General features: G+C 39.6%; 1 protein-coding gene across 7 annotated transcripts; it reads left to right on the forward strand.

Moving 5' to 3' along the window:
- The first annotated feature begins 491 nt into the window (after positions 1-491).
- pex5 (peroxisomal biogenesis factor 5) lies at positions 492-18,465 on the forward strand. 7 transcript variants are annotated; one of them, XM_085423286.1, is made up of 17 exons: positions 554-696; positions 5,180-5,336; positions 7,113-7,151; positions 7,313-7,430; positions 7,521-7,667; positions 8,238-8,322; positions 9,109-9,199; positions 9,495-9,617; positions 12,305-12,418; positions 12,811-12,894; positions 13,214-13,333; positions 13,536-13,679; positions 13,884-13,954; positions 14,327-14,548; positions 14,629-14,794; positions 14,885-15,042; positions 16,494-18,465. In XM_085423286.1, the coding sequence occupies exons 2-17, from the start codon at positions 5,223-5,225 to the stop codon at positions 16,738-16,740; spliced, it is 2,043 nt and encodes a 680-aa protein (XP_085279412.1). In that variant the 5' UTR covers positions 554-696; positions 5,180-5,222; the 3' UTR covers positions 16,741-18,465. The 7 variants fall into 7 exon arrangements, with proteins under 7 accessions (XP_085279410.1, XP_085279409.1, XP_085279408.1 ...); XM_085423284.1 differs by lacking the exon at positions 12,305-12,418 and having other exon boundaries at positions 492-696; positions 14,327-14,527; XM_085423283.1 differs by lacking the exon at positions 12,305-12,418 and having other exon boundaries at positions 492-701; positions 5,187-5,336; positions 16,494-18,464.
- The last annotated feature ends 407 nt before the right edge of the window (positions 18,466-18,872 follow it).

Here is an 18,872-nt window from a genome sequence, read left to right on the forward strand (position 1 = left end):
TATAAAGATAAAACACCTTTAGGTTTTTTGGCTAAATTGTCTTTTATATGCAGACACAACCTTGTTAGGTGTCGTTTTTATGCTTACATTATTCATATGTCAGTGTTTAGTGGCTAAAACGTAGAAACGTTCCTCTGAAAGGGTTTGGTATAAGAACAGGGCTGAAAATGACCTTTTTTTTAAAGAGAAAAAGTGAAAATCTCTAAAAGCGTGGAGAACTATTTCTCAAAACTACTATCAAAGACAGAAATCAGGTTCTTTGGAAGTAAAATATAAAGAAATGATGGTTGGCTGAAGACTTCTGCACAGCACTGCGCGTTACTTTCGTGTTTTTTTTTGTTTTTTTTAACAAATACATGTTTCATCCGGGAAGCGGACTTTGTTCTCAGGCATGTTACATTTTAACGTTAGGCTCTTTACGCCTTTTTTCCCAGGCGCTGACGCTTCCTTACGCATGCGTAAAACCAGTTGAAGAATACGTAACTGGCGTAACGTTCACGAGCCAGGCTAGCGGTGAAGGGTTTTGTGGGTCATGGGGGAGGAAGGTAAATAAAAGCGGGGAGCTAATAGCACTCAGCGACTGGTTTCGGACGGTTACTGGAAAATTTATTCGGACGGAGGTGTGAGAGCGGGACAAGAGGGGACATACCGCCGGAGTGAGGGACTGTCGCTCGGATACAGCAGCAGCTGTCGGCGGTGAGGTGAACAGTATGCTTCCCTTCTATTCATGCTTCTTCGCTGGGTGCACACTACGGGAGTGATCTCTGCACTGGCCCTACTGCAGCTAGCCAGCTAGCCACAGTTGATATTTTTTGAGTTCCGGACGGTCGTGAGCGTCCTCCGTTTCCCTTTAGGTTTCATGAACCGCACGCTGGTTACATAAATAACACAGAGTATCGCTTATCGAGCTAATGTTGCTGTTTGTAGCTGAAGCTGCAGTTAGCTCCGATCAGCTCTATTTTATTACACAGTGCTCCCAGAAAGGTAACAATGCAGGCAGGTGTGTTTAGTTGATATCTATAACTAGTGGACTATGTGTGACAAAGGCAACCTGGACTATGTGTGACAAAGGCAACCTTCGCCTATTCCTATCGTCTCCGTGGATTTGTAGTCAATAAACAGGTGTCATAATGGCCCGTCTTTGGTAATGTGTGTATTAATATCTCTGTCTGATCCTCTTACTTTGACCCTAATCATAATACAGCAGCCATTTGAAGCGGTGGGACTAAAGTAGCCTTTAAATCTTCAGCCTAGACAGCAAGAACAACAGTCCACCTGTAAGGTGTTGTGTAATAGTCACTGAAGAGTTTTTAGGTAGACGCTCACATGCGAGATTAGGAAGGGAATTCATTTTTATGTTCCTCCTCTCCAGGGAGGTCAGCATGTGTAATTGATAGGGGTCATTGAAGTACAGCAGCAGAGTTTCATACATCTGGGACTACATTTCAGAGTGAAACAGTGTCACGGTATTGTTTATTATTTTGCTTTTAAATGTTTAGGTGAGTAATCATCAGATGGAGCAGGATCAGTTGAAATGTTTGCAGTTTATATAGCTGTTATTTTAGACCTGATATGGAGTGTTGTGCAAACATGCTGCTCTTCATTTCGTTATATTTTGCTTCACAGAGGAGCCAAACATTCTTGTAATATATCAAAGTGGTCTTGAACACTTCTCAAGTTCTCAAGGCTTTCTGAAGGTATTTTTATTTAGATATCGGTTGTTTTGTTTCTTTTCTCATTCATTTTTAGCTCAGTAATTGTACCTGACCAATTTTTTATTTTAGTCTCTTAACACTGACCCACTATCCATCATTCAAGCATATAAAAGGCACTTAACACAAGCAATGTACCAGTCTTGTGTCAACTATAGTACAAGCAGCTGGAAGAATCAGGAAAAAATCCATGAAGAACCTGGTGTCAGTGGAAAAGGCTGTGGTATGCCAAATTATGCAAGAACTTGATTGAAAATCAGTGGCAGCAAATCTTAGAATGATGAATCCAAATTGAAATTTTTGATTCAAACTGTCGTCAGTGTGGTACAACGGTGAGTATGAACCTTTTCCTCCCTTTCAGGCAGTGGTGCTGGGATCTTGTTAGAATTGATGGAATTTTAAACACAGAATATCCATCAGATTTTGCCATTTGGAAAGCATCTGATTGACAGCAGCTTAATTCACTGCCTGGATAGCAAAACACTTATCAGTCATGGATTGTCCTCCCCAGAGCATCTACCTCAAAATGATTGAAGCAGTTTGGGATCGTCTTGACAGAGAACAGAACAAAAGGCAGCCAACGTCCAAAGAGGAGAACTTATCCTGAAGACTACTTAATAAAATTATAAGAAAGCTTGCATAACAAAGTTTCAAATATTAACTTTAAAGCTCATTAGAGTAGTACAAATCTTGTTGGTGGGTGTTTGTTTTTGTTTTTTTCTCAGCTTATATTCTATAGTTCAATGCATGTTTGCACATTTCAATAAATCATGTATAAATAAACATGTATTTTCAATTTTCCTAACAAAATATAAAGAAATGAGGGGTGGCTCAAGAGCTTTTAACAGTAATGCATACACAAATCCAGAGTATTTGTGGTAGCATTTATCAAAATAAGCATTTCTCAACTGATTAGAAGATTTGCTTAAATAAAATAGTATTACATGTAGTCAGTGTGTTAGTATAGTGATGCTGATGTTCTTTATCTTCGTAAACGCTCTTAAAAGCTAAAATCTCCTGAACGTACCAGATGAGTTAAGTGAAACATGCTGTGGATGCCTGTGCCTGCTGAGCCATCATATTCTCATTATTAATGGTTCACTAAGAGCCAGAAGATGAAATGAAAAACAGCAGATGGAGCTTGAATTTGTGCGCGTTTCATGAGGCTATTTGAGCAGCCTGAAGATTTCGCTCGGCCTGTCAGCTGTTAAAGGGGTCAGGAAATTGAATAATTATTTTTAGATGTGATGGAAGGGACACAAAACAATGTGAAGGACTAACTGAACTTAAAATTACTCTCTGGTGCCGAATAACAATAATAATAATAATAATAATAATAATAATAAATCTTTCAGGGTTGAATATGTCGAGTGTTAAAAATTAAAACATTTTATATTTTGGGGGATGGTTTTTCAGTTATTGGTGCATAACTGTTTAGTTTCTCTAATATTTAAGTGTCTAATTAGAAATTGGACCTCATACTGGATGCTTTAGGATCTGCGTCTTTTAATTGTTCCATTGAGGTGCTTCACTCTACATAGTCCATTGCATGACTATCACAGTAAAACTAAATATGAAAAAAGAAAATAAATGGTAATAGATAAAATGATAATTGGATGGCATGGTGGTGCAGTGGTCAGTGGTGCCATCTTTAAGCAAAGTGGCCTTGAATCCACCTGCTGACTGGAACCTTTCTGTGTGGAGTTTGCATGTTCTTCATGGTAAATGGTAAATGGCCTGCATTTGTATAGCGCTTTACTTAGTCCCTAAGGACTCCAAAGCGCTTTACACTACATTCAGTCATTTACCCATACACACACATTCACACACTGGTGATGGCAAGCTACATTGTAGCCACAGCCGCCCTGGGGCGCACTGACAGAGGCGACACATCGGTGCTATGGTTAGCCGCTGTTGCCTCACAGCAACGAGGTCCTGGATCCAGGTCTCCTGGAAGCACCCCATTCCAAAGACGCACATGTTGGCTTAACTGGTGATTTTAAATTGGCGTGAAGGGTTATCTGTTTCTGTGTTAGCTCTGTGAGAGAGGAAGAATGTGGATGGCTGGATGGCTTACCCAATGCAGGGTCATAGAGTAGGCGTAGAGTCTTTTCCAGCTGATGCCGAGCGGGACACAAAAAAGCCTGCACATTAGGGAAAAAGAAAGACTAGCTACAAAAGTATTTTACACTCATACAATTAGAGCAGGGCAATATGACCAAAAATATTTATCACGATATACATTTGAAAATTTGTGATAACGATATAACTGACGATATAATTGACACTAGACAAAATACTTTACAACTCCGCAACTTTATTAGTGCAAAAAACCCCATCAATGTATTTTCACTTAAACAAGCAGCTGTTTTTTTTATGTGCATTAAAGTTATATAAAAATGTAACAGTGCAAATGCAAATTCCTTGCTGACAGTTTAACCAAAAGGCATTTCCAGTGGAAATTAGCTGACATATCCTCAACATAACCATGTATAATATCCACAAAACTTAAGAAGAGGTTATACACACACAATACGGTAATATTATGTTGAAGCACAGTACGTATCACTCCGCGAGGCTCCTGCCTACGATAGCCGTACTAAAACATTTGACTGATTTTCGAGCGCCGTGCACATAAAATCGTTTTGAGGTCAGTAAACACAACCAGAATTCATACATAAGGCACACGGGATTATAAGGGGCACTGTCGATTTTCAGAAAAATCAAAGGATTGATTTTAAGTGTGCCGTATTTTCCAAAAAACACGGTAATAACGACGGCCTGCTAGCATGCTCTACAAAAAAATAGTGCTTTGTTGTGTATCTAACGGACGAAAGCCAAACCAGTTCCACACCACTGAAGTTGCAGCATTTTTACAAACCAATTCTGGTTCATCCGTTTCATTCAACGATCCACTTTCGCCCCTCTCATTCTGCGTCGCCGCCATGTGCATATGTAAACATAGGCACTGCGCATGCGCGTTTTACCCATATTCTATTGCGACATTTCATTTTCCTATCGTTGCCCAAAATTACACCGGTATTACCGTGAACGGTATGATATAGCCCAGCCCTACATACAATAAATAAAACCAACTAAAAATAAATGTATAGAAAATGTATTTTGTTTTAGGGTTTCTCACTGAGGAGCATTTAGTGTAGATGTTTAGTGGGACTGGAATTTCTTAATGTTTGTAAGACAAGTATTTGTATTATATCTGTTCTGATCTGTCACCAACAAAAGGAACAAAAACAGTGAAACTAATAAAACCTAAACTGAAAACTTTACATGGGGAAAAAAAAAAAGTAAACAGTCAAAACTAAAGTAAAACAAGCCAACCCATTTGGGGAAACTTAGTGAAGCTAAGCTGAAGACAAAATAAAACTGTAATAAGTCTCTTCTCATAGCAATACTTTTCTTGAACACAGACTGAATATGAGTGGTTCATTTATGGCTCTTCTTCTCAGTTTGCAGGTGGTCTTATTGGGTTTGCCTCATCCTTGTGTTGCCATGGCGATGCGTGAGTTGGTGGAGGCAGAATGCGGGGGAGCCAATCCCCTCATGAAGCTGACCAGTCACATGACCAAGGAAGGGGGGCCATGGCAGAACGCCACAGCACCTCCAGTGAGTATTTTGTAAGACATCAGGCCCTGAGCTCTGTAGTCTACACGATATGCTTAGAAGTTTGGGGTCACTTAGAAATGTCCCTGTTATTTTTCAGTCTCTTTATTGATTTTTAGCAAACTTTGGCTTTGAGTTTCAACATTAAATTAATAAACACTCATTTTTATCTGTGAGGAAGAGCCTGATATTCTTTTTTTATTTTTTTTATTTAAGGCAACAATAGACTATACTTAAGCTTTCCTTTTGTAACTTTATAAAATAAAATGTAACAAATAATTACATTCAAGAGTTTCAATTTGCTCAGTGGTATGCATTAGGGAAATAATACCTGACAACAAAATTTATTTGCATTTGTTTCATTTTATCTCAGAGTTTTTCGGATGTTTCATTCATACCCAAGCTAGTTTTTTCTTTTTCTGTGTGGAGATGACAAAAAATGGGGATACTGTTATCAAATAATACTAATCAACTTCCTGACAAAACTTTGTTACTTTAAAAGTAATAAAGCTTTCCAGCAATTCCTTCTGCTTCTTTTTACATAACATCTCTGCTACCAAACAAACAAATGAGAGAGAACCTGCCTCATCTCGTGGGAGCTTTTCAGTCCTGACAGGAGATTCTGGTTAAGTAACAAACATAATTAAAAGTAGTTGGTGTAGCAGGTGTGAAAATACCATTAACAGCTGTAGCTTTGCTCTTGGGTTCGTCCATGTTCTGTTACTCCTGCTAATGAGGGGCCCTTGTTTGCATGACGCACAGCAAAGTAATTACAGAACAACATAAAACTGAATTCAAGTAAGTAAAATTTTACTAATATTGGATCTTTCAAGATAAAAATCACAAAGTACCTCACAAAAAAAATGCTAGAACATCAAAACAAAAGACGAAAATATGAGTACTCAGGTATTTGTCCATGTGGAGCTCTGAAAGTCAAAACCAGAATCTTAATAATAACAATAACAATTTCCGATTGCGCATGCAACTCTCCATCTGCGTGGACATGAGAGCAGATGTCCTTAAAAGTGCTCAAAATGGACTGAAGCTAGAGCAAGGCCCCAAAACAGAACCCTGTGGCACACCGTAGACAAGAGACAAGGAAAAGAACCTGAACTAAGAAGCAGCCACAGAAAAGGAACATTTATGCAGATACTGACAGGTATTATGATCTGCTCCAGAGGAGAGCCCAGATTCTTATCCTATTGAGAAAATTGAGGTGGTCGCCATTGTCAAAGACAGAAGGCAAGTTCTTCATCAGCAAAACAGAACATTACCCTGCACCCACTTTGCATCGAGATGCTTATAGAAATGCTCCTTCTTATGAGTAACTGATCGAGCTTTTTGAGTCAGGATCTGAACAATATTTCCTGGATCCATGCTTTTAACTTAAAATGCAGAAACTGTATCAAAGCATACAGTAAATGTGTAAGAGTGCCTCTGCTACAAGAATACAAGATTTAACACAATCTGTTGTAGGGCTGTAAATTTAAGAGTATATCTTTCTTTTTAATTAGAAAATCTAACACTGTTCTCTGTCGCCCTTGTTATATAGCAGTTTAAGAGCTAATTGGCCTTTAAAAAATATTAATGTTAAGTTCCAGAATTTTATGTGCAGTTGGCATCAGGCTACAGCAAAAGCACTAGTGTTGCTTTTGCAATAACTTTTCTTTATATATTTTCAAGCTCCCTGTGACCTTTATCTCTGGAGCTGCTTGATTTAACATTTTTGTGCAAAACATTTTGCTAATAGATACCATACTTCATTATTATTTTTTGCAGATTCATCCCACTCCCATTGAAATTGCAACTGAGGAAGATGTAAGTGCTTTTCTTTCAATTTTAATGATTTGCTCTAAGACTGTACAGTATATACTTCAAGTTTATACCCTAAAGCCAAAATATTTAGGTTTCCTCAGCATGTACTCTAATCATTAAGAGTTACCATTAGATTTTATATAAAATGAATGTTTTTGTTCTAGCTCGTTAATGAGTTCCTTCAGGAACCTCCACGCCCTCCACAGACCTTTGACATGGGTCAGCTGCTGGAGGAAATGCAGCAGATTGACCAGCAGAGCTACAGACAAGCTCCACAGAGAGGTGCTCTTCATCATTATTTGATGAAGTTTAAAAGATTTTCTAAACCTTTTTTCCAGTAAATTTGAACTTCTTTGTATTTCCTTGTCATAGCTCCTGATGTGGCAGCGCTGGCCCTCTCTGGTGACTGGGTGGAGGAGTTCCTCCAAGGCTCTGATTCTGCCTCCGCCCCGGGGCTCATCGCGCTCGGCGATGCCGCAGATGCTGATTGGACGAAAGAATTTATTGCCGAGGCAGCAGGTATGTTTTGTTTTCATTGCTTTTCTTGGCCTTCTGCATTTTTTGCATAATGAGCAAATCATCTTTCTGCCGTTATCATCACTCTGTCTCATATCATCACGTTTTTTTGCTCAAATCAGAGTGAATATCTTTAGGGCAAAGTCTTCATAGTGTAGCTGTTCTGACTCATGAACTCTGGACAGTGTCAGCAGAATTGCATCCAAGCTTCTTCCAAGGTTGTCCTTTCACACATGTAGCACAAAGCAAGAGATGATCTACTTTAAAATTTACTCACTGCTAAAAATAACCTGTTTGTTGAGAGTGCTGAGAGTCCACCGAATGATTACCTGCACTGTTCTCACACGCGTTCAGGCACAGGGTGTTTAAAAGGGAGCTGACAGTTATAAACCATTTAATGTCCGATCCAGCAGAATCAGACGTTTGAGTTCTCACATGCAGCTCTGTTAGGCGTCTACAAAGGTTTTTTTTTTTTTTGGGGGTTTTTTTAGGCGCACTGCATGGGTGAAAACAGCTTATGTCATTATTACATGTTTGCTGTGTTTTAAATTTTTCAATTTCTCTCATTTTTAGATCCTGGCCGCTGGGCAGAAGAGTATCTGGAGCAGTCTGAGGAGAAGTTGTGGCTGGGGGATCTTGGAGACAAAGCAAATGAATGGTGAGCAGGGGATAGAGCCGGGGGGTGGAAGGGGGTTACAAGCACTGCATTACATGTAGAAAATGTAGGGTAGACATGTGAGGGAGAATCAAGGAGGACAAGAGTGCTGTTGGCAGAACTTAAAGCACTTGAAAAACTGTGATAATTTTCTCTTCTTGGTGAGTGAATTTTCTGTTTAATTGTTAAACATTTAACCTGATATTCTCTTGTCTGACAGTGTTGAGTTAATCCATTAAATCTCTGGTAGAAGTCAGTGAAGCAGATGAACATGAAGTGAAAGCTGATTTAAAGAGTCCTTGTATAATCATCGTTGTGCACTGGGCTCTAAATACGAGAGTGTAAAATGCAGTTTATATTTGAAGTGATTTGTTCCAACCTACAGTACTGTGCAAAAGTCTTGAGCCAGCCATCATCATTGCTTTATATTTTATATTCTATGAAATATTGGAAATGGGTGTCATTGAAACATCTGTAAATATACATTGAAATACAGAATATAAGTTGAAAATCGTGTGTACAATTCTAATATGCTTGAAAAGCAGTATTTGCTATGACTAACTTCATTCTTCACCTTATTGGTACAAAAATAAAACTATTTTATGTCAAAATGAGTGAAAAAACAGCAAATGATCAAAGAAAGGCTTTGAAAGACCTTCAAAAACCCTGAGAACTATTGTTCTAGACCACTTTAAAACATCATGGGAAAGTCTTGCTCAAGACCTTCTAGTTTTATAGCATTAAATTTATGTTTTCTTTTGTTTGTTTTTTTTATTGTTAATCTGACAGGACTAAGGAGTATCAAGCAGAAGACGAGCTGAGGCAGACAGCCAATGAGCTTGTCTCAAAGGTTGATGACCCAAAGTTACAAAACACAGAGGTGAGCAGTGTGTCATTGTGACACCGTAATACACATCATTTCCTTTTACATGTCTATCACCATGTTCTTTCACTTTTTTCTTTAACTCTTTTGTAGAGTAGGTCCTTGAGACTGTAGCATGTGGTGCACAGATGATTTTTGTGGTTTTTAATGGCTTTTGTCTCAGTGTGGGAAGAAAGTTGCTGGTTTGGGAAGAAACTAGCATTACTGGTGTAAAACTGATGAATTAGTAATAGTAAATGCCCTTTTTTTTTTTTTTTGTTGTTGTTGTAATTTGTTTTTTGTTGTTGTGTAGTTCCTGCGATTCATTAGGCAAATTGGCGAGGGCACTGTGACAGTGGAGAGCAAGACAGACAAACAGCTCACAGATAAAGCTCAGGCCGAGAATGCTCAGAACTGGGCCTCCAACCTCAACCAGGTACGAGTCGCAGCCCACTGAGGAAAGGATGGTTACAACTGTGAACGCTGTATGTTGGGGTAGAACACTGGTTCACTGTTGCCCAGTATAGGCTAAGCCTTGTGACTCATCACCCCAGTATCTGTTGCAGTGTAAAATTTTCCACAAATGTAACCAGAAGCAGCCACCAGTCTGCTTGTAATATGAGTCTCCAGGCTGCAGTGTTGCAGATGGAATTTGTTTTTGCAGAGAAAGGGCTCTCATAACTGTCAGCTTCTCCTCTTGAGCATTTAGATTTTAATGTGCACGACCAAGATTTGGGGTTTTCCCATCTTGACGTGATTTTTCCTTTCGTTCTGGATTTCACAGAAGGTGCAACTTCATTGCTTTGTATTCGATCAGTTCAGGCAGTAAAAGGCTGATGCCAGATCGAGTTTCTCTCTAAATGTATTTCTCTACAAGACGACAGATACAAAAGTATGGAGGCGTAATCCTTTCACTTGACTGAATTAATGAGAGATTTTATAATCCCAAAGGAGCCTTATTGATTTGAAAGCTTGATTTCTTGAGCTATAATACTGCTGCAGACTGTTTGTCTGCTGGATATTTCATGTTTCTCTTAGATCAGTTGAACCAATATGGCTTCAGGATGTAAGACGATGCATCTCAAATGCATTCAGACTGGCTAAGTGGTGACTCAAGAGACAAAGATTCCAGTACCTCCCAATGTTTCCAGCATAAACCAAGAGGAAACTGTATTAACAAAGCATGGGGCATTACTGCTTATGAAATCAAGGTTTCAAATTAATAGAGGCTCTTTTGGGATTTTAAGGTCCGTCACAACAATGTTTAACTGCTAACTTAGCTATCATGGGGGAAAGGTGAGGTATACTCTGAACAGTTGGTTTTTAAGCTGTATCTTTGATCCAGAAAAACAAGACAAAATAATTAGTCAAGTAAATGCATAACATTTCTGACTGCATTCAAAAATACACACAACCCCCCCAAAAATATAGATCAGAGTTAAATATCTTTAACCCACAAGTGACTAAAATGACCAAATAGGTTCTTTAAAAAAAAAAGACTAAGTCTTGCCATTTTAGGTTTGTGATCCATAGTTTGCTGCAGAACATTACAAGTGTGTAATGTAGAGATTAGAAGGGAAAACTACAACAAAATCAACACATATAATATTTAAAATGCACATATATTCAGTTATATGTTATTCCTGCTATATTAATGGGCTAATTCCTGAAACAAAAGTTCTAGAAGAAGTCTATTTAAAAATTCTTAGTCTAAAGCATTATACAGCACAAAGAAATATACCACTGAGGGCATAAATGAATCATGTAATTGGAAAGTTAAAAATACTCTGCAAAGCAGCAAATTACTCAATTTTAGAGATTTACATAATTTCTTTAGGGATTTTTAAATTATTCTGATTAAAAGAGTATAAATAAGAAGGTTTGGGTTATTTTATTTTATTTTTTGTACCTCCTAAATTGGATCTAGAGATTGATTTGTTAGTAACTATTTTTTTTAATTTAATTTTTTATTTTATTTACTAATTTTTACTAATCTAGTCAGAATTTGGAGAAATTGGGTGTTTATACTTCTGCCTTGAATCTATGATGTTTTTACTTTTTACTGTGAAGCTCTATGCTGTAACCATGTATCTCCATAAATGCATCATCAACACAGTCTCGCTTACTGGCGCCGTTTGGGCTTAAGCTTCTCTGGCTACTTCTTCTGTTGCCATTTTTTTCAAATCGACTGTAAGAGAGGGGATCTTGGTTGCAAAAAACAAACCAAAAACAATTACCTCAAGAAGGTTCCTGTGACAAAGTCTGACTGTGAAACTGCTTGTTTGACAGGTGGTTAGCCAGTGAGTGTGCAGGTTTATACCAATGATAATCCTCTATTTTAAAAGATAGCATCACTATCATCATCATTTGTTTAAATTCAGTATGACCCAAAATAAGTGACTGGGCCCATGAACTCATCAGGAGAGTGTTTACACAGGTCAAGACAGGAAGATTGGGTTTTTTTTTTTTAGTAGTTTTGCAACTACTGCTATCGCCATCTGGTGGCCTCCAGATAGAATGCAGGTGTAAGACGCTTGAACGTTGACTTTGTGATCTGTGTTCCCCCAGCTAGTGTTTGGGTAAGGAAATTGCAGAGCATTGCAGGAACACCAGGGATAGATGCACATGCTGGCAGCAGGAGCTGCACCGTAGGCTCTAAATAGATTCAACGCAGAAGTATAAATTAAGCTATAATCTGTACTTTAATTTAATCTTTTGTAAGTCCAAAATTTGACCTGATATCTCAGTTTGCTTTTTTCTGCTTTACATCTGTTTCGTGTTCTTTTCCTGGCCTAAATGGCTTCCACATTATGTTGTGCATGTGTAGCTGTCAGCCATATTCATGCTACATTATGATTACATCTATGCCATCGCCCTCTAACTCTGAATTGTGCTTTTCCTATTTTTTTTTTTATTTTGTTATTTTTATTTTTTTAACCTGCCTTTGGATTCTTGGCTTACCATTACCTTCATTAACACCTGTTATTCATCTGCTCCTCTTGATACTTCAAATTACTCCTTTTTTGCCCACCCCTCCAAAAAATTTGTAAAAATCCTCCATACCAACTCCTCCTCTTCCTCGAAACATTGTCCCGTTCCCTACTGCCACCCCTCCCTCCGTAGTTCCTGATGAAGACGGGGGGAGGGAGTCTTCCCCTGGAACCCCCAGAGATGAATCAGAAGATTGACAAAGTAAAAGCTAAACAAGCAGAGCAGTGGGCCAGAGTCGTCAGGCAGGTACGACCTCTGTGGTCACGGCAGCTATCCATGTTTTATTTTAAGCTGCAGTTGTAGTTACTTATTTGTATGTTTTGCTACCAGTGTTAACAATTTCGATCTTACCCATCCATTCAGATAGTCTCAGATTTCCTGCATCTAGTTGCTGTTTAGTGCTTTTACTGTCTCAGGAGAAAACTGGGAGTTAATTAGGAAGGAGATAAAGGAAGCAGTACGAGAAAAATGGTTTCTTCTGTGTTCTTCCACCTTTCATTTCTTTACTCCTTCACATTCACTCCCCTCTATATTTTTCCTCTCTGAATGCCCCGGTTCTCCCCTTCTAATAACAGTTTTCTCAGCCAGCGCATACAGATTCCTATCAACCACTGCCATTGCTCTTCATTGTTATTCAGGTGTCAGAGGAGTCAGCTGAAGCCTGGGTAGATGAGTTCGCTACATCAGGACCTGATTTTCAACAAGCGAAAGCCGCAGTGGAGGTGAGGCAAGAGTCTGTGACAATAAAAACCTTCAACCCAAAGCCAAGTATAATAAGTAGTATTGTAGAGGTTAAAGCACTGAGTGTCATCGGAGTTGAGGTTTGAAAATGGAAACTTTCCTGAATGATTGGCATGACGGTGCCCTTGATTTTTTTTTTTTTTTTTAAACACCCACAAACTTAATCCTGTTTAAGGAACGAAAAAAATATAGGGCCATCCTATAAGGCATCATCGATGCAGCAGCGTCTTCCAGTTGAAAAAGGTCAAAGTTATCTCCAATACGCTGTGAAGTAATGATGCGTGTCTGTCATTTTGTCAGAGTGATGTGGATTTCTGGGAGAAGCTGCAGCAGGAGTGGGAGGAGATGGCGAAGAGAGATGCAGAGAGTCATCCCTGGCTGTCTGACTTCGATCAGCTACTCAGCACTTCTTACGACAAGGTATCCGTCAGCCTGCTCAGAGCAGGCGTCTGCTGCTATCTGTTTTGTGTTGCAAGATTTCAGCATTTTTGCGCATACAGCTGTCATGCACAATGTCTAATGTGCTCCTGTGTTTCATATACCCTATTAAGTACTAATTAAAATCATATACACACACAAGTTCTCTGAGCAGTTTCAATGTTTTCCTTGTTTTCATTTGCAGGGCTATCAGTTTGAAGAGGAGAACCCCTACTTATCACACCCGGACCCTTTGTCAGAGGGATTGAAGAGGATGGAGGCAGGGGACATCCCTGGTGCCGTCCGGTTCTTTGAAAGTGCTGTGCAGAAGGAACCAGACAACCAGCTGGTAAGACTCTGAAAGGCTGTGTTCTCATTTGCATTACACTTTTTTTTTTTTTTTTAATTCTTAGAACATCCTGTTATTACTTAATATAACATTGTGGGCCAAAAGGTCTCCCTACTTCTAATTTTAGCCATGTTTTTCTCCTGCTTCCAACAGAAGGCCCTTGAAATAATACCATGTGTCTTTTTTTCCCCCATTAAATTGCAGGCTTGGCAATATCTGGGAACCTGTCAGGCAGAGAATGAGCAAGAATTTGCCGCCATCAGCGCCCTCCGCAGGTCAGTAGTCAAAGTTGACTAAAACATGTAGTAAAACATGTAGTTGTTGTTATTATTATTATTATTACTCTAGATCTGGGTGTTGTCTCTTGTCTATAGTTTTTGTATCTGTAAGCATATAAAACACATTTTGCATATAAAAAAAATGTGTTTTTCCACCACAGAGTCTATGTTAAAGTGAGGATAGATTTTTGTTAAGACCTTTTTAAATGCATACTAATGTGAGTGTCACCTCAAAAGAAATATTTTCAACCAGGAAAGCACCTCCATATTTTAACACTTGTCGTTGCAAATAAGAGTTTCTTTGCCAAATGAATAGTCGTGTTTTTTCTGTCTGACTACTTCTTTTTATTACCACCATTCTTCCCATAGGTGTATAGAGCTGAAGAACGACAACCTGACTGCCCTCATGGCGCTGGCTGTCAGTTTCACCAATGAGTCACTGCACAGGCAGGCCTGTGAGACTCTTCGTGACTGGCTAAAGCACAATCCAAAATACCACTCTGTTTGGGAGCAGAGTGAGCGCGAACGCTCCAAAGACAGCTCCAAAGAAAGGGAGAAGGACAGAGAGAGGTTCGGGTCATTGCTGCCAGAGTGAGCATCACGCACGTTTAGGAGAATACAAAGATACCTCTTTCTCTTTGCCCTTTCCTTATTGCTTTTCCCTTGTGCAGGTCTTTGTTTACCGACGTCCAGTCCATGTACCTGCAAGCAGCCAATGTTGACCCTACCCAGGTGGACCCTCAGCTTCAGTGTGGTCTCGGCGTCCTCTTCAACCTCAGTGGAGAGTATGACAAGGCGGTGGACTGTTTCAGCGCTGCTCTCTCCGTCACTCCACAGGTTGGTGAAGAAGCCTTTGTAGAAATTCCAATGGCTTCATGTCATGTGCTCAGTTTCTGAGCTCTTTCTTTGTTTTTCTGTCCCCATAAGGACTATCTGCTGTGGAATAAGCTGGGTGCCACGCTAGCCAACGGAAGCCGCTCAGAAGAGGCTGTGGCCGCCTACAGGAGAGCACTGGAACTGCAGCCTGGCTTCATACGCAGTCGCTATAACTTGGGAATCAGCTGTGTAAACTTAGGGGCACATAGGTGAGACAACAGTGCTGTTTTGATGTGTATTTTGCTAGAGAGTCTTGGCATGTAAAGAAGTAAAATCTTTAGATTAAATGCATAATCCTCCTGAAGCTGGTTTTTATGATAGGGGAGTGTCAAGGTTCACAACCTTACCACTGATGACCTGAGTGTGGCTCTCTTAACAGAACAGTTTTCTGATAGATGTGGAATTAGTCCAGCAGTTTACATTTAGATAAACCTTTAAAAAACATGTTATGTGAAATCAGCATTTGATATACCCTTTTCAAATTGTCTTAAACACACTGACATTCTGCTGCTTACATACACATCAAATGCGTTCTGTGCCTTTTCAAATTCTGTCAGATTGCTACTTTTGAACTTTAGCAATTTTATGCTGCTTCCCAGATGTTTTTACCTTCCACTAGGGTGCTGTCTATAGTTAAATCTGCCTCCTAGTGGAAGGTATTTTATAGCCCCTTTTCCATTAGTACCTACTCCGATCAACTCAGCACGGTTCACCATGCTATTCAGGGTTTTCCATGAGGCCATAGAAACTGGTACCAGGTACTTTATTAGTACCTGCTCAGCCAGGGTTTCAAGCGATTGAAGCAGGTACTAGAAGTCACGCTGCATGCCACCGATTGGCTCGTCAGTAGCATCACTCAATGAGTCATAAGTGCATCTCGTTCACGAAAATTAAAACTGCCATTTTTGAAACCAGCAACGAGGGAAATGGCTACAAAAAACCGCAGTGTTCCCCGAGTTTGACAAAAAGCCACAGACCGAGCAGTAGGTATATTCTTGGCTCAATGTCCACCTTTGTTGTAGCGTTCGTGTTGCATATTAATTACGTTGCAGGATGCCCAGACGCATTGCTATGGCAACAAGCGCGCGCACTGGGTTGTAATGGAAAACCAGTCGATCCGAGTCGTAGCGATCTGTGGCAAGTAGATCAGAGTAGCTACTAATGCAAAAAGGGCTTATGTGATACAGCTAGACCACACACAAAAGATGCTACACTAGACCAGACGTGCAAGAAATCTAATAAATCTCACAAAGGTTTGTGTTGATGATGATTGACATTCACTTTATAAGGTATACCTTCAGCGAGGTGCTGGAAACATTCCTCAGACATTTTCGTCTGTTTCGAAATGATTCCCTGACATCCCAGAGGTGCTGTATTGGATTGTGATCTCTGATCTCTCGTCAGCAGGTCATCTTCGCCATGTCTAAAAAGCTAAATGTTGCTGCCATTTGGCTGATTAGATATTTGCCTTATACAGCGCTTAACCAGGTGTACTTAATAAAGTGGCCACTAGAGTGTACACCAGTGAGAAATGGACCTTAATTTGCAAAAGTGAACTTAGTTTACACAAGTTTTTTTATTACTGTTGCCTGTTCAGGTTGATATCAGCACATTGCAGATTGAACATAAATCCATCCTGTTCACTTTTTTAACTCCACAGAGAGGCAGTGGAGCATTTCCTTGAAGCTTTATCTCTCCAGCGCCAGGCTATAGAGGATGGAGCGAGAGCTCCAAGGGGTCCCGGAGGAGCTGCGGCCACTATGATGTCCGACAATATCTGGTCCACCCTGCGCATGGCTCTCAGCATGATGGGAGAGAGCTCTCTGTACGCCGCGGCCGACAGGCGAGACTTGGACACCTTGATGGCTCATTTCTGCCAGAGAGAGGTGGATGGTGGGACTGAATGAAAACCTGCCAGGAGAGGGCTCATTGAGTGTGAATGTTTTTTGCTGGGAGGTAAATGTATGAGTGACTGAATGAAGCTGATTGAATGGAGGAATGAAGGGGACATGGTACAGCTAACGGTTAAAAGAAGATGATCGAGGAACACACTGTGAAGTGATCAAAGTGCTCATCATCATCATCATGTGTACATGTGTGTTTAAAAGTGTTGCAGTATCAGGCTTCACCTGTAGAGAAGCAGGCAGCAGTAATCCAGTCACGAACTGTTTCACACGTTCAGCAGTCACTGGATTTCCTCCTTTGTTGATCAAGAGAACCAGACTGAATGATTTTAACTTGAAAATCTTTCTCAGAGAAGAAGAGAAACAAGAATAAACATGGTTTAATCACTAATCTGTTCACCATCCAGCAATGTTAGTTTGTGTTAAGACACTCAGTCCTCTCCCTGTCTTTATTCACAGTTTGGTGGCCTCTGAGTTTATTATTACTGTGTTGATGTTGTTCCTACAGCATCTCGTTAACTTTGCTTCAGGACCACCATTGCAACCGGACAATCACATTGTTGTATTCGCTTCACAACTTGGGAACAAGATGTACACAAGAGTCTGGTAGGGACAACGCTGTGGTTCATGAATGGGTGAAACATAAGACTTTCACCCAGGAGACTGAGGCTTGTAGTCCTTGTTCATTTGAGACTTAGTTGACTGCTTTTCATTTTGAAAAGTATTTACTTCAGTCACTTTGGTTAGGTGTATAAAATGATCATATTAGAACTTAGTGAAGGCAAGCATCTTTTTTTCCCTCCCCCCTCAGGTGCAAAGCTAAGCTAGTGTTTTGTACACTACAAACCCTGTTTTATCAATTCACATGCCTCTTCATACAAAGGACTGGATGAGCCAGGGATCTAACCAGGCCTTCCAATTCGCAGACGACCCGCTCTACCTCCAGAGCTGCAACCATCCCTGATTGCAACGGTGTGATTGATCAGTGATGGTCCTGATGGAGGAACAACACAGCAATTATCAGATGTGTGTACTCTCTGCGGTTATGTATAATCAAGGTACAAGACCTCTGACATTAAAGAGTGCTGCTTATGATCCAAGGTGCTCAGCAGGCGGAAGGATTACAGATTATGCCATTGTAAAGTAGAAATACAAGTCATAAGTGCTACAGCTCTTTTTGTTATACTTTATTTAATTTTTTAGTAATCATTATCATGCCAGGATAATGAACTGATAACCAGCGGGACTGTTACTCAAATGATAAGGTGTGTGTGTGTCTCTGTGTGTGTGTGTGTGTGTGTGTGTGTGTGTGTGGGTCGGGTGAGAGACATTATGTCAATGAGAGTGGCTTTTCTGGGTTCCTGTGCTCTTTTTCATATTGCTCCTGTAAAACTACTTGCTTCATTGTAAAATAATGCTCTATGCCATACTGTGTATTGTAACATAATTGATGCACTATAATTGTTTTCAGGCTACTTATATCCTGACAGCAATGTTTAATATAATATTCAGCAATAAAAGCTTTGATTCCAGACATCTGTTATTATCCTTTTATTTCAATTTGGACCCCCTCTTGTTGGTATATGGGTTGTTTCATGGTCCTATCGACTAATTTGCAATTTAAATGTTTAGACTAAATTAGATTTTCATATTATAGAGCAAGATGGTTTTATCAAAATGTCAGCTCTAAGAAGTGGGAAGACTTGCCAAATCAGCAGGGCATTGCATTTAAAGTTTCCTCAGAGTTAATAATAAGGATTTTAATTTGTTTAACATGTTTTTTTGTTTTTTGTGAGTAATGCAAAATTATTAAAACTTGTGAAATACAAAATGCTGTGGCTTGGGAGGTAGTGCAGGTCATCTGGTCTACAAGTTTAAGGATCTTCATGCAAGATACTGATCCCTGATTGGGCCTGATGCACACTGGAGTGTGTGCTAATGTTAGTTTAAAAGTGCTTATGCATAGAAACAGTTTGCATGAATTGGTGAATGAGCCTTGTAATAAAGTGCTTTGAGTGCTCAGCACTTAATAAAGAACAGTTAATTTACCAAAAAGTGATTTTATTTATTTATTTATTTATTTTTTGGGGGGTAATTCTATAATTTTTGTAGTGGTTTGGTTTTTAGGGTTTTTT

Source organism: Rhamphochromis longiceps, linkage group LG11 (assembly GCF_057381845.1).
Source record: "Rhamphochromis longiceps isolate RC_006_pf linkage group LG11, R_longiceps_female_GT1.1, whole genome shotgun sequence".
NCBI lineage: Eukaryota > Metazoa > Chordata > Actinopteri > Cichliformes > Cichlidae > Rhamphochromis > Rhamphochromis longiceps.

Coding starts and splice junctions, on each gene's coding strand:
- pex5 (XM_085423286.1), top strand. CDS start 5,223: ATGGCGATGCGTGAGTTGGTGGAGGCAGAATGCGGGGGAGCCAATCCC. Junction 9,618..12,304: donor GGGCCTCCAACCTCAACCAG/GTACGAGTCGCA, acceptor CTCCCTCCGTAG/TTCCTGATGAAGACGGGGGG. Junction 13,680..13,883: donor AGGAACCAGACAACCAGCTG/GTAAGACTCTGA, acceptor ATTAAATTGCAG/GCTTGGCAATATCTGGGAAC.